Source organism: Panthera onca, chromosome A2 (assembly GCF_046562875.1).
Source record: "Panthera onca isolate mPanOnc1 chromosome A2, mPanOnc1 haplotype 2, whole genome shotgun sequence".
In the NCBI taxonomy this organism is placed as follows: Eukaryota; Metazoa; Chordata; class Mammalia; order Carnivora; family Felidae; genus Panthera; species Panthera onca.
The window spans coordinates 148007678-148022763 of NC_138340.1; the positions used below are offsets into that span (position 1 = coordinate 148007678).

The 15086-nt window shown below is 47.9% G+C and overlaps 1 protein-coding gene across 3 annotated transcripts in view; it reads right to left on the reverse strand.

Moving 5' to 3' along the window:
- Positions 1-15086, reverse strand: part of PLXNA4 (plexin A4) — a 440460-nt gene that overhangs the window by 298996 nt on the left and 126378 nt on the right. The window contains exon 4 of one of the 3 annotated variants that reach the window (XM_060633178.3): positions 8984-9825. The exons of the other annotated variants lie outside the window; for them this stretch is intronic. Within the exon in view, the coding sequence (XP_060489161.1) occupies positions 9727-9825 (99 nt within the window). The 3' untranslated portion in view covers positions 8984-9726. Of the gene's footprint in view, positions 1-8983; positions 9826-15086 lie in introns of those variants that run through there. 3 annotated transcript variants of the gene reach the window in all.

The window sequence follows — 15086 nt, forward strand, 5'->3', positions numbered from 1 at the left end:
TGGAATGTCCATTTTAAACCCTTCATCCCAGGCAGCGAGCTATAACCTGCAATTATTACCACGTATAACATGCTTTACTATCGGCAAGAATGTTAACCATCTCTGGTTCATTCAGCAACCCAGGTATCATTCAAAACTGCAGTTTTCGTTTTATCTTTGGCCTGGAGGGAATTGAGAAGCAGAAAATAGTCTCTGCCAGATCCAGCTGCCCTGTGACTTGAAGCTCAGCTGGCAGGTGCCGGAGCTTCAGACACATGGCCCACAGATGCAGGACCACCTTGCTCGGGCTCGGCGATCTTGAAGGCTAGCCCTTTAGAAAGAAGTCATCTCTGGAAGCCTCTGAAGATCATATAGGCTGTCTACAGATAGGTCTCTCAGAATGTGTGACCATCCATGCTTTAGAACACATGAATAAGTAATTTACTTGGCTAGCTACATAACACACACACACACACACACACACACGCACATCTATACACATACATATCTATACACATACACATACATATGCATCAGCCTATGCTTATGCATATATCCAATGCATGACTACACTCCTTATTCACCTTAGGTGACACGTTGGGTAGAGGTGTTTGTGGGAGACAGGGGGTCCTTTTCTGCTCAGCTTCTGGAACCCAAACACTGGCAAACCGCTGGTGAAAGGGGCAAGCCCTGAACTCAGTAGGTGATCAACCAAAATTTGTGGCAGTAATTCTTTCTGGTCTCTCTTCCCTTTCCCTAAAGCCACTAGCAAATGTTTTAATACTGATGCCTTTTTACCTGTGGTCCTCCAGGCCCTGCCAAGTGGGAGATTACCAGGGTGAGAAGCATCTGGTTCCTGGCCTCAGAAAATGTCCTAAAGCTGAACGAGTAGTGTGGTGCTTTCTGAAGCTTTATGGGATTAGGATAATATGCTTCTGGCTAGCTAATTGGAAAACCTTACTCTGTGTGTGTGCATGTGTGTGTGCGTGCATGTGCATGGGTCCGTGTGGGTTGTGCATTGCTGCCACTTCTTAGGAATCAGTTACATCCTCCCATCTCCCCACAATGAGGCAACCATGAAAGTTCTGAGTTTCATCGTGCAGGAAAATGCCAGGACTCCTGTGTTTAAAAAGGGAGGCTCGGTTTCCCTTCCCCACTGCCTTGCACAGACATGTGTTGCACAGATAAACACCTGGAGGGCAGTTCACAATTCTTTGAGGTTGCTGCCTCTCACACGCAGCTGTCAAATCACACCAGATCAACACGACACAGCAAATAACACTATGACACACAAACGGTAACTTTTGAAAGTACACTCTCCCCACCCTGGACCCGCCTGCCTTCCCCAGCGTGTGCTGCTGTCTTCAAACTAACCATCCTGAAACCGCTTAAAAGAGCCTGACAGGTAATTTATTCTGTGGCAGAGGATAGCAATTTCACTGTCCAGAGGCAAGATACCCGACTGCATCAGAAAATCCATCCACTCATGGAAACAGGCTTAATATGATAACAATTCCAAGGATGTGTGGTCGTAATTCTTTCTGCTCCTTCCTCCCTTTCCCTAAAGCTGCTAGCAAATGTTTTTACACAGCTTCCTTTTTTAAAGGCCCTTCAATGAACCTCCATAGAATAAATCAAATATTTCACCATGAAGGGTGATTATCAGGCGCTTGTTTGTGGAAAGAGTCAACTATACAGGGGTCAGGGCCTCACTGCTGCTATGGGATTTTTGCCCGTAAGTAGAATGTTTTTAAAATTGTATCTGACTCTCTTTTTAGGCAGCCCTGCTGGGCTCTGTAGGGTTTCACTGGGCACTCAATAGAGAGGGGAATGAGGAGCGAAGAAGGCTGGTGAGCAGGGCAACACTTGCCTCCAGAGGCAGAATCAAGATGGCTATATGCTGATTCTTCCAAAACATTCTGACAGCTGTTCTCACGTTTTATTTCTTAAAATCCATGTAAGGTAAAGGAGGTAAGCATTATTATTCCTATTTTATGTATGGAGCAACCTAAGGCTTGGAGTACCAAAACCTCACCTTCTTCAATCCTATCACAGCAATAGGGGGTCCACGGTTCCTTCCAGGGTAAACAACATTATGGCCCATCCACATTCACGTGGTGAGTTTTCATCAGAGACAGAGCTAGAACCTATGTCTTGCAAATCAGTCACAGACAATCCCCCAAGCTGGTTTTTGCCCCATGAGACTGCATCTCACCTGCCTCGCACAACATACAAATTCTGAAAGGGATATCTAAACATGGCTTTGTCGCTGAGCTTGCTACGAGGTCCTAGACAAGATGCTTCCCTTTACACTGGTTTAGAAGACTGATCTGTAAGTGGGGCTGGGAGTTTCTCAGGCCACAGTTAAACCTTTCTGGGTTTGCAGGGCCCAACAAAGTGCCTGGTCTAGTGTGTGTCCTCCATATGTGCTCACTGAACTGAACTGAGAATAATAACAGAAATCTCTTACCTCCCATGGACAGCCCCAAGTGAGGAACCCAGGCTTAGAAGCACTGGACACGGCCCAGGGATCCCCAGCTTGTAGAGCGGTAGCATATCTATGTAGATATACAGATATATATCCTGCCTATATTATCCTGATTATAAATATATACGTATATGCATATCCTGACTGTACCACATTTAAAATACCTATTCAGTCAAATAATAATCCTATTGCTTGGCCACCAGTCAGAGGAACAAAGGTCTCTCAACAAATGACTTGCCCAAGGCCAATAAAGGCTGAATGTCAGAGAATGGTGTTCCCAAAGGTAGACCCGGCTTAATGAGGCCGGAGGTCTTACCAGGCTGCGCTTGGAGGGCCCCTCAGGGTGAGGAGTTCCAACTGCTTTACAAAGTAGCATCAAGGGTGACATTCCTGCCCTCAAGTCACCACTCTGTCAGAGTCAGAGGTGAAAGGAGGCTCCCAGACCCCAAATGGTTACACTTGACCTTCAGGGCTGTCCTGGGAGACCCAGGGACAAAAGTGAGGACAAATCTAGGTCTGAGGAATGCAGAGGAAGTTATCAGTCAGGAGCAAAGAGTTGGAGATGAAAGGAATACGTTCAGAGTTGCCAGCCTGGATCTCAGGGCCCAGGACCACAGAGGTCCCAGATGACGGCAGGAGAGGTGAGTCTGCCAGTTGTGCGTACGACTGCGTGCAAGTAAACAGAGAAACAGAAAACAAAGGGCTTAAAAACCTGGAAAGATCGAATGAAGCACTCCCCCGCCCAGCACCCAGTCCATTTTCAGAAGTTTTAACAGATGTCCTTTCCACCCCCTTGCTTCTTGGGAATGCCTCAAGATTTTTACTTTTTGCGAATGGGCAACTTCCCCACCACCTACGTTTTCTTTCTGGATTCCAATCTGCTGCTTCTCCATGGGATCATTCCTGTTCTTTTGCATTTTTATTTTAGATTCTGACCTTTGCCCTCCCAAATGTTGTTGCTCAGAGAAGTCTCCCTCTACAAACTCATCTTACGCATTTAATAAGCACTTACCAAGTACCCACTGTGTTCCAGGCACTAGGCTAAGCACCAGCCATGTGTGGAACAAAAACAATCCCAGGCATCCGGAGCTTAGAAATTAGTATGAAAGACGGGCATTCAACAGGGAACCAGAAGCAATGCTCCGGATTCTTCTGGGTGGCTTCTTCTTAGAGTCTCTCTGACTTATCTCGCCCTGATCTGGTGGGCTTGAGCTTCTAGATTGTTGGGTCTGGTGTGGCCCCGAGGGGTCAAACCCCTACATTACGCCCGAGGCTGACTGATGTTGGCAGGGTGGTGCTAGTAGGGTCCTAGAGGCTGTTAACAGTGTTAGTTCTAACCGGCTGAGCCTGTGATGTTCCAGCTGTGCAACAGGCTACCCGCCTGCCCCCACCCCAGGCTTCGTCACCGAGGAGAACCACCAGGACAGCAGACCTCTCTGCTGCTTTTCACACCTTTGGTGTCTCTCAGGGCTCAGCACCCCCAAGTTCTGTGGAGGAGCAGGAAGCTTTACCTCACTGGAAGATATTCCTTCACTGGTGCTCAGAGCCAGCCCTCCCCTCGTGGTTGTTTTTCTGCAGCAAAGGCAAATCCAACCAGTGGCATCATCTGTTTTACACCTTATTCTCTTTGGGGGAGCATTCCCATCTCCTGGGCTGCTTGTGAACACATTGTCAAGTCCCAAGCCTTCAGAAAGAGGAGTCTTGCTCCCTGAAGTTCAAATCAGCTGGGCAATTTTCTTCCCAGGACCCAATTCTACTGACACTCTGTATATTATTTTTTTCCCTCTGAATGGTAAGACAGACTGATGGCTTCATGACTGTGACTTCCATGCCCTCTCAGCCCGATGTTTCTAGTGTCGATTTCTAGCTGCCAGTGGGCCCATGATCTGTTTCCCTGCACGTGCTCAGTCGATAGGAATCAAGGGCGGTGACGATGCTGCTGCTGGTGGTCATGGCCACGTCCCCCTGGATTGCTTCCTACTCAGCCTTCCTTTAGATACATCCCTCTTAATTAACCTCACGTCTGTATCTTTTCTTCATTACATTGAAGGGAAAATATTGTCACTGGAGGATTCAGCGGAGAAACTTTCCGAAGACCAACATGTAGCATCTCCAGGGTTCCCCTTCATTTTCTAAATTGGCACTTCTCTCAAATTAAAACGAATCTGGCATCACTTCTTTTTAAAAATGTGTGCTTCCATTCCAGGAAACACAATAATAGGCTGATCCTATCAATGAGCAGAGAGGACCATGAACCCATTCAATGATCATCGTTCTGTGTACTCAAGCCGGCATCGACTGGCCACACATTCTCTCTGTGAATTCCAGGGGACCCCCCTTACACGGTCCCTTCTCCCCAAAAGCATTGCTTACAAACTGAGCCAGATCCAAAACATTTCGGTGAACTTAAGAGCATTCTCTTGCTCAATTTTAGCCCTCGTTATTATTTTTTTGTCTAGAACCTGAAACTTTTATTTTGAAATTCTCTCCCACACATACTTTACTTCTGCAATTTGGAAATTGAACCAAACACTTACCTCACCCTCCTTAGCAATGCCCTTTTACTCAGATATATTTTCAGGAATTAACTCCCTTGTGGACAACGAGGACCATATGCTGCATTGTGAGCACCCTGAGCGGCAGGTGGCAAGGGATACATGTTCTAGGAACCCCAGGCAGCCTGGTGCACATCTTGTGAAGGTTTGTGCTGGTGTGGGGTGGGAGGGATGGTCAGGTTTGAGTGAGGGTATGACTACCAGTGGGTAGGCACCAAGTCCACTAAGCCACACACGTTCTCCGCCTTCCCCACATTTGAGGGCTGTGCTACCCACCACCTGTAGAGTGTTCATGCGAGTCCATTTTTCTAGAAGTGCAGAAGAATCTGACAGCCACCATCCCTGCTCCCACACAGTGAACACTGGCGCCATCAGGCCCATTAAAGGGCTTCTCCTTAAGCTTGGTTCTCATCAAATTCCCGATCTGGCCAACCAAATCACCTCGCCACATCTAATTTGGATTATTCCAAATCTGCCCCCTGCTCCTTCTGTTATTTCTGAAGCAGATGAGAAGAGTTTTTTTTTTTTTTTTTTTTTTTCTGGAGTAACTCACATCCCAAACCATCTGATTTTTCTCTCTTAAGCTTTTGGAGCCCTCTCTTCACAATAGTTGAGTGGGCATGCCTGCCTCAGTATCCACTCATTTGCCCTCAACAGAGCCCCTGTGGGGCATGTCCAAGGAACACATGTCACAGATACACAGACACGTCTAGTTGTATTGCCACGGGTGAGAGTATACAAATGACCTATCTCCATGGGATGAATCAGCAATTATTGCATTCTTAGTCCATTTGGGCTACTATAACAAAATACCATAGAATGAATGGCTCATAAACAATAGAACTTTCCCTCTCACAGTTCTGGAGGCTGAGAAGTCCAAGGTCAAGGTGTCGGCAGATTCACTGGTGAGAGCCCACTTCCTGGGTCATAGACAGCCCTCTCCGTGCTGTGTCCTCATAAGGCAGAAGGGGCCAGAGAGCTCAGTGGGGCCTGTTTTATAAGGGCACTCTACTCTCATGACCTAATCACCTCCCCCAAATCTCCTTGTCCACATACCATCACATTAGGGATTGGTTTTCAACTTATGAATTTTGAGGGGGGGACACAAACTTTTATTCTATAGCACACATCACCCCTACAAAACTGTGATACTCACTCCTGGGTAGATAATGGTATCTTTCACACCCAAAATGCTTTCAAATGTGCCCGGTTGTGAAAAGAGGGCAAGTATACGGTTTGGAAAATCTTGCGCAATTTCATGGTCAGACCATTTAAGTACCTCACTTTTCTGTCTATAAGGAAAGAAAGAGAGAAGCATGAAAACAAAATTCTGTGCATCTCCTCAGAGATTCTGTTCACCCCCTCCAGCGGGATGGAGTGCTCTGGGTGGTACCGAAGAATGTCAGGAAGTTCTCCTTGTCACTGGGAACCCTGCTGGGCTCTCCTTATGTCCTCCCTCAGAGATTCTGCCTTCTGATGTGGTTGACACAGTCTCTCACGCTCACATGATAAGCTGGTAAAGATCAAGGCCACAATTACAGGGGAAAAACTCACAGGTACTTCTCGATGAAGGGGATTGTTCGCCCAGCTCTGAAAACTGAGCTATCCCCCTAATAGGTCCAACTCAGCTCTGTGCCATGTTGAGAAAAGCACACCAGCTCAGATGGAGGAAGAGAAGGCCTCAGGGCAGGGCGACCACCAGGCTGAGGCTAAGACGGGCAGGTATGGCCTTGGGCATAACTAGTCAGACTAACTCTCCCCGAGTCATAAATGAACAACAGTACAAACTCCTTGCAGTTGTTAACGGTTAAATGAGATAGTGCACATAGCCCACTCACACCAGAGACTACACTTCATACACACCAGTAAAGGTGAGCTAAGAACAAAAAAACCTTCCCAGAATACCTTGCGTTTCACCCCTGCAATAGCCTGCTAAGCTAGGCACTGTTACCATGACGTCACACACGAGGAAATCCAGACCCTGTGCTATTAAATACCTATCCCATGTTGTATAGAAGGTGATTTGAAAGCAGAATTAGAGAAGACTGGATCTGTTGGTTTTATTTGAGGGGCCCAGAGAGGAAACCTGGTGAAGGCCTTGACGTGGCCTGGATGGTGATATCTGGGCTCCAACCTCTCCATCTTCTTTAGCCTTCAATTTGCCCCGAGGAGGGGAAGGGCATTAGCTTTATGCACCAGGCACCCTGATGAGGGTTTTAAATAGGAAAATAAATAATAGCTGTTCCCATACAACAGGCATTGGCTATCCCAGTTACCTCATTTTATCCTCATGAAAACCCTATCTGGTGGGTGTTCCTAATGGCCCCCGTTTGCAGAGAAGGAAATGAAGGAGCAGGAAGGTAGGGTAACTGGGGCAAGGCCACATGATGGTCAGGGGCAGATTTGGGGCTCCCGCCTCAGGCTAGCTGGTCTGGGTGCCCTTGCTCTTGGTAGTAGGGTCACAGTGGACACAGACGCCTCTGAATTCCTCAGTAGGCCTGTGCCTGGTCTTTCCTTCCCTCCCTTCCTCTCTCCACCCACCCGCGTCCATCATGTGCATTTTCATTAGGCATCTTTGCCTGGTGATCTGTTGATTTGTTATATTAGAATTGCAAACAAATGCTCTCATTTCATCCTTCCATCCTCCCTCCCCTGCCCTCCTGGCATCTGGAATTCAGCATTGATTTTTCTGGTCCCGCTCCACTGCCTGACTGACATTTCTGGTTGATTTCCCCTCAGAGACCTTCAGCTGGCTGGCCAGGCTCCCACAGGGGCCCAGGATGGGAAAGCTCATCACCTGGAGAAGCTGAACTGGACTCTTCCCCTCTTTCCCTGTTTGCAGGTGCTCATAACCCCCTAGACTCAGTCCCTGTTATCCAGTTGATGGGTAGGCTCTCCTCAATCCTTCAGGGCTCTCAACTTGGAGGGGAGGGAAGGCGAAACTGGAGGAAATAGGTAGCCCTGTGAAGTGGGACTAGGGGTAATTTGACTTCTTGTGGACGAGGGAGGGGATTACCCTGCAGCAAAATAGACTGGAAGGTATGAGGAAGATGGGCTCAGTGAAAGAGACTGGAAGGTGACCAGGCTACCATCTTGCAAACAGAGGGGCCCTAATCCCTTAATTCATCGGAAGACTTCACGTAATTATCAGTTTTCTAAAAATGGAAAGTTTTCTAATAAAAAAGTTTTCTAATAATCCTCAGAGGTCATCTAAACCACTTTTTCTGTCCAGGTCACACAGCATATTTCAAAAAGATAGGCTTTTCTCCTAAGTTTAAGAACCCAAACAAGCACACAGACCCCCCCCCCCCATCCCTCTCTCTCAATGTTCAGTTTCTGTCTCTGATAATTATGTTGGATTATGAGGTACTAAATGGAGCTACATTTTCTTCCCTGAACTTCATATTCCCACTGGAGACTGCCCAGTGAGTGCTTAAGCTCATATTTTATGGAAGCCACTACTCTTCCAGTAAGATCTGGACCCAGTGCTCCATGAAGTGGTCAGTGATGTTCAGGTCAACAGGGTGATCTGGAGCCAATAGTGGTGGGCTGCAGCCAGCTTGTTGCCAGCTCAGGACAGCTGATTATTACATTTTTAGGAATTTTGTGATCTGGTTGTTAAATCAGCGTGAGCTCACCACAATGGGACTATTTACACCACAGAGATTGGCATATGCTATAAGTCAGGGCTTTTTTCCCCCCTCTGGAGAACGAGGGGTTTACTGAAGAGGGTGGCCAGTCATATGGTCAGCTTAGACAGAGGCAGAAGGCATAGGAAGGATGGGCAAGGTGGAAGAGATGGAGGGAAGTCAAGGAAACCACATTCTTTGATCTCTTGGAAAGAGCAACCTCTAATCGAACAGCCACACCTCCTCATCTCCTAATCAGGCACAACCTCATTCCCTCAGCACCTATATGTTATTTATCCCCCGAGGAAAACAATCACGGGTCATGTTTTCAGGTCTGGAATGGAAAAAGGTGAAGAGACACCAGGGACTCTGGATGCTATCATTTCTTAGAAGCCGTGAACTGGAGGTATAAGAATAGCGAAGAACTCTTAACCAGACACTGAATTCTTGATGCACATTTACACATAGCCCAGCCATGGTTCTCTCTAGCTATTCCTTCTATACACGTTTATTCTCTCCAGCTAACTGATGAGCTCATCAAAGCAGAGATAATGCCTTTTATTTCTTAGACATCTTTGCTAGTACCTGGTAAGGTACTGAAGACACAAAAGGTAATTCACAAATATTTGGTTTGCTCATTGAATTGCTTTAGATGGAATTGAATTGGTGGCAGACCACTGGCTTATTACCAGAGGTCAAGCTTTACAAATCCCTTTTTTCCAATGAGCTGAAAATCAGCTGCCAGATGGATAGATACTCAGGCATAAGCTTGACCTTAGAACTTCACCTGGGCTTGTGCTTATGGCTCTCTACCTCATTCCCACTTGGTCCAGTTGACTGTTTTCCTTCTCCACAGTTTCCCAGGCTTCTGGCCCCTTATTTGGAGCCATATGGTTTGATACTGCGAGTCTTAGTTAACCTGGCAACTTGATCCCTGACAGTGTTCAATCTTGCACCTGGAGCACCCACAAATAAGGGCAACCCAAAGTCCATCCAGGCCAAGAATTGTTGCCAGGTTCACATTCAATGGGGTTTAGAAGCTAGGAGGAGCCATCTCCCCGAAACTTCTGCCTGATCAGTGTTTCTGATCCACTTCAATCCACAGTTGGTCCACTTCAGGGAAACCAGCGCCCAGGGAAATTACATCCTGTTCTTCACGGTCCCAGCTCTGCTCCTATAAAGGGGTGAGGAGGCAAACACAGCCCCTTCAGAAATCTCTCCTTCTCTGTCTCCCCTGTCACATGTGACTGCCTCCACTTGTCATGCTTCTCCATCTTCCCTGACAGCTTCATTTAGAATCAGAAGCAAGCCTCTCTCCATCTGCTGGATGAAAGGCCAAGTTTGCTGAGTGGGGTGCCACTTCTAAGGGGAAGCCTGCCTTCCCAATCTAGTGGCTGAGGTCCAGGCTGCTCCCGCAAAAAGATGCCAGTGGGTGTTCACCTTGTAAGGGCCAAGACCTCTCTGAGAATCTTCTCAAAAGTTCTGGAAAATGCTCCTTCATCCATTGTTTTAATGAACAATTTCACAGAGTTCATCATTCTCCAAAAGCCCAGCGGGGCGGGTGGGGGGGGGGGGGCGGTGCAGGCCAAATGACTCCAGATTAAGGACACCAGATGAAATGCTTCTCAGTCACATCATTGTCCATTTCCTTCCTGGACACTCGCTCCTATTTTGCATCTCGAATCCCTTCCCTCCTCCTGGAAGGAAGAGGACTGTTCCATAGGATCCCTCCACATTACAGATGAACAAATTGGCATCCATAGAGGCCGTGTAAGTAGATCAGGCTCACACAGTAAGTGACTACGAGAGATGAGACTAGAATGCAGGTCCAGGAGGCTGTGGTTCTCTCTGGCACTCAAAGAAGCTTCTACATAATGCTTCTACATCATCAGCTTTCATAGGCCTCAGAAAGCACCCGAGCAAAACCCTGGCCTTCTATGTCTCCTCAGCTAGGGGTACACAGCAAGGTTTCTAAAGGGAAGGGAGTGCTCCTCCTGCAGAGCAGGTGGGTCTTCCCACAAAGGCAGGTAGGACACGTGAGCAGCTCTACGTCTGTCCCAGGATGACATCTGGAGCGCTGATACCCTAAGTGTCTCTGACACACTGACTCCACTGTTAATGGGGCAGCTCTAACTGCCCGGTAATTTCATTACTGTTCTATCAGCAGCAAGTGATCATGTTCACTTCACTCCCCCTCCCCGACTCTTCCATCACCTGATTGCTGAGGAGTTGTCCTCACAAGGTGGCTGCAGGGACCAGGGATAACTGGGGGACCAGAGAGGCCAGTTCTCCCCTCAGTGCAGCACTGATGGAGCTGAAGGTACCGGCTCAGCCTTCCCCAGAGCCAACAGCCAAGGAGGCAGATGTGCTGTCCCGTTGGACTCATAACCTCTCAGCCTCTCAGCTCTCTCTCTGAGATTCCAGAGTGATCTCTGCATGTCTGTGAGTAAGGACTCTGTTCCACTCTGGCCTGGAGCTTCTCTGGGCAAGCTGGAAAACCAGAGAGGCCCAGGTGGGTAAGTCTGATCCTAGGTCTCTCACTTCATGGCTCAGGAAGCCAGGCAGGGACCCCACCTTTGGGCACTCTACCACCCAAGGCTTAGAGGCCTCAGAAATGAGATGACTCAAGCCTGAAGAAAATTCTCAGGTTACATTCCCTTCTGTGTCCACATGCTTCAGGTATGGGTGGTACACACCTAAAGGTCCTCATTGCTAACTCAGGGTAGGTCCCGACTCACCAACACCCGCCCCTTGTCTTTTTCAATGGCAAATGTCTAAACCTTCAGGAGACCATGGGTAAGAAAGGCAAGAGAGAGTAGGTGGATGAGGGTTCACCCTTCACGGCTGAGGCCTATCGATGCAGATCTGGAAGTCTTTACCCAGGGAGCAGTCAGGGGACAGCTCGATTCCACTTCCAGGTCCTTCAGGCTGAGCTGTTACTCTGGGCTCCCTTTTCGCTGTGCCCCTGCCTTGAGGTCTCTGGGGGTTACCACGGGAATGGAGCTGGAGGCAGTGGCCATTGTTTTCCCAGTCCGCATCACATCCCCCAACAATAACTGATGTGCTGAGCAGCTTAGGAGGTGTTTGTGGCAGAAAGTCTAAAAGGACTGACAGTTCCAGCCCTCAGACAGTTGGGGAAATTTAGAATACATGGGAATACACATGGAGAGAACAAATATTAAGCAATATAGAAGCCTATTCCCAAATCAAAGTTTCAAAGAGGGCTCTCTTGCACTGATCTCCAGCAAGGAAAAAAAAAAAAAAAACCTTTTTATTTACTTTTTTTTTTTTTTTACAGTTTATTCATTTATTTTGAGAGACACAGAGATCAGGAGAGGGAAGAGAGAGAATCCCAAGTAGTTTCTGCGCTATCAGCACAGAGCCTGATGTGGGGCTCAATCCCACGAACCACAAGATCATGACCTAAGCTGAAATCAAGAGTCAGACACTTAACTGACTGAGCCACCCAGGCACCCCTGAAAAAAGGCTTATATTTTGTTTGTTTTCTGTGCTTGAGGTGCCCAGTGGGGAGGGAACAGTGGGGCAAGCAATCAAGGACACATCCTTGTCTGTGGAAAGCTTTCTAAGAGAAGAAGGTAGGGGACAGCGTGGGTCCTGGACCCAGGGGGCTCCAGGAAGGGGAGGCCAGGCCAGGCCCTTTTAAGAGAGAGCAAGAATAGGCTCACACTCTTTAGCTGCCTTAGCAGAACCGACCGAGCACACCAGGCTGGGATCTGCACATGGGCACGGGGATGTGGGGCCCTGCAAATTTATTGTAGCAATGTTCTTCCTAGAGATGACAGCCAATGGGCCTCCTTTTCTTAAATCTGTTTCTCTCAGTCTTCAAATTGACATTCTTCCAAAATGAGGCTGAAAGAACCAGATACCAAAACATGGCATCACTCACTGTCCTCTTCCTTTCTGGACAGCCCCCTCCCCATTCCAAAAGGCATGCTGGGAGGACACACAAGAGAGTCTTGGCCCTTTCTTCTCATGGAGCTTGTCTCAAGTCTTGCCTTAGCTCTGGGAGTTAGAGTAGAGGCAAGAAGATGTTTTCCTCCCTTGCTTTGACCAGGAGAAGCATTTCCAGAAGAACCTGGAATGCAGTTATCTTTCATCATCTCCTCAGCAAGGCATCGTGGCACCAGCAGCAAGAGATGGAATAGGCAGGAATAAAAGGCAAGGCTTCTGCCTCCCACTGAAGCACCCCACCCACTGTAACACATTTCGAGGTACTCGGGCCTTCCCAGCCCAGAAAGCTTAGAGCGTGCCCATCTCTCCCAAGCGCAAATCAAGCAGGGCTCCAAAGGCAAGGAAAAAGGAAGAGGGTCTAACACTGAAAAAACCAGTGGTGGCCATGAGGTGCTGGACAGTCCAAAAAGATGTGGCACGGGGCAAGTTTCTAGTCCCACGTCCCTCCCGGAAATAGTCATGAGAGAGCACTCACACGCTATGAGGTGTGCGTGAAAGGTGGGAGGCCCATGCTCCCAGTCCCTGGAACACGATGTTCGGCCCTCTCCCTTCTGTGGGGAAAGACTCTGCGCACGAGCAGTTCCATTCCAGCCCAAGCTCTCCGGGCTCCAAAGCCGGGGATGAGGGAAGACGTGAACATTAGCACAAGGGATCAGAGGAACAAGTGTCAGCTGGAAGACAGCTCCCAAAATGGTCGGAAACGAAGGCCCTAATTACATTCCTCCATTGGCGATGACCTTGGGTCATCACACACCAGCAATTATTTACTCTGGCAAAGTGATTAGGGAATTGGGGCCAGGGAATTGATGTGTTGGGGTAGAGGCACATGGAGTACAGAAGATGAGGGTAGTGATGGGAAAGATGCTGTTTTTGCATCTGCCTCCTCCTAATTGGGGTCAGTGCTGGCATCAGTGAGAAGCTTTACACCGTGGCCTACTCTTCATATATGGAGGCCCAAATAGGAAAAAGGGGTAAAAAAAGAGAAATGGAGAGAAGAATAAGGGCCAAAGGAACAGTTGCCTATTAACAGGTGAAAATCCTGTGTAAATCAGGGAAAGGATGGAGAAGTTACAACAAACCTGCCCCCCACCCCCAAATGAAGGCTGAGAAATCAGATCAGGCAGCCAGGACAACAGCAGAGACAGAACAGACTGGAGAAACAGACTGCGGACCCTAAACCAGGACTAATCCTGTGCAGGAGGGCTTCTCCAAGTGTGGTGCCTGGACCAGCAGCATCAGCATCTCCTGAGAACTTTCTAGAAATGCAACTTCTCAGGCTCCACCCTGAGTCTGCTGAATCAGAAACCCGGGGGGGTGGTGCCCAGCAATCTGTGTTTTAACAAGCCCTCCCAGCTGGGTCTGGTTCACGTTCAAGTCTGAGAGCCGTCCCTCTAGGGAAAAGGGACTCCATCCTTTTTTGTTTCCAGCCTTTGCCCGCATGAGTTTTTTCAAATTTTGTGTTCAAAGTTCCCCCTTGAGACCAGGCATTGCTTTCAATGAAAAATAACCATTTCTGCACAGAGGTTTTGTCTTTGACCCACCATCAGCAGAAATGACATTCTGAGTGTGGTTCACTCGGAAACAGCAGAATTAGGTCTGCACCACGTACTCAGCATCCGTTGTTCCAGCTCCTTTGTGTGGACAGCAGGTATTTGCCAGTAGCCCATTGGGTTCAGCGTCTGTCACACTTTCCTATATGCAGAAATGGTGGGAGCACCAGTAACATAACTTACAGTAAAGGAAGCAAAGAAGTTTTGAGCATTTCATACACATTATCTCAAGCCTCAACGATAGCCTCATTGCACAGATTTAAATGACTGGATCTACTCCTGAAATCATTGCTTCACTATATGCTAACTAATTTGGATGTAAATTTTAAAAAATAAAATTCAGGGGCGCCTGGTTCAGGGGCGCCTGAGTGGCTCAGTCGGTTGAGTGCCCGACTGCAGCTCAGGTCATGACCTCACAGTTCGTGGGTTCGAGCCCCGCATCAGGCTCTGTGCTGACAGCTCAGAGCCTGGATCATGCTTTGGATTCTGTGTCTCCCTCTCTCTCTGCCCCTCCCTTGCTCACACTCTGTCTCTTTCTCTCCCAAAAATAAATAAAGCATTTAAAATAAATTAAAAAAAAAAAAAGACTGGTTCAGGGAGGTGAAGTAATTTGGTCAAGGCCACACAACTACCGTCTTGGGTCACAAAGTTCCTGTATGTGCCACTATATTTTGAATAATCCAAAATTATTCAAAGAATAGCCCCCCAAACCACTCCATTTTCTTTGCAGTTAATTTGTAAGCCACCACACCAAAAACTGGCTTATCACTCATGAAGGAGAAAGAGCTAGGGTTCTGTGGGTTGGGGAGGGGGCTCACTGGCTCTAACCTGAAGCCAGCTAGGAAATGGCCCCTACAGAGAGGAGCCAGAGACATCCTTGTTATGCATTGAACTGTGTCCCTAAAATTCATGT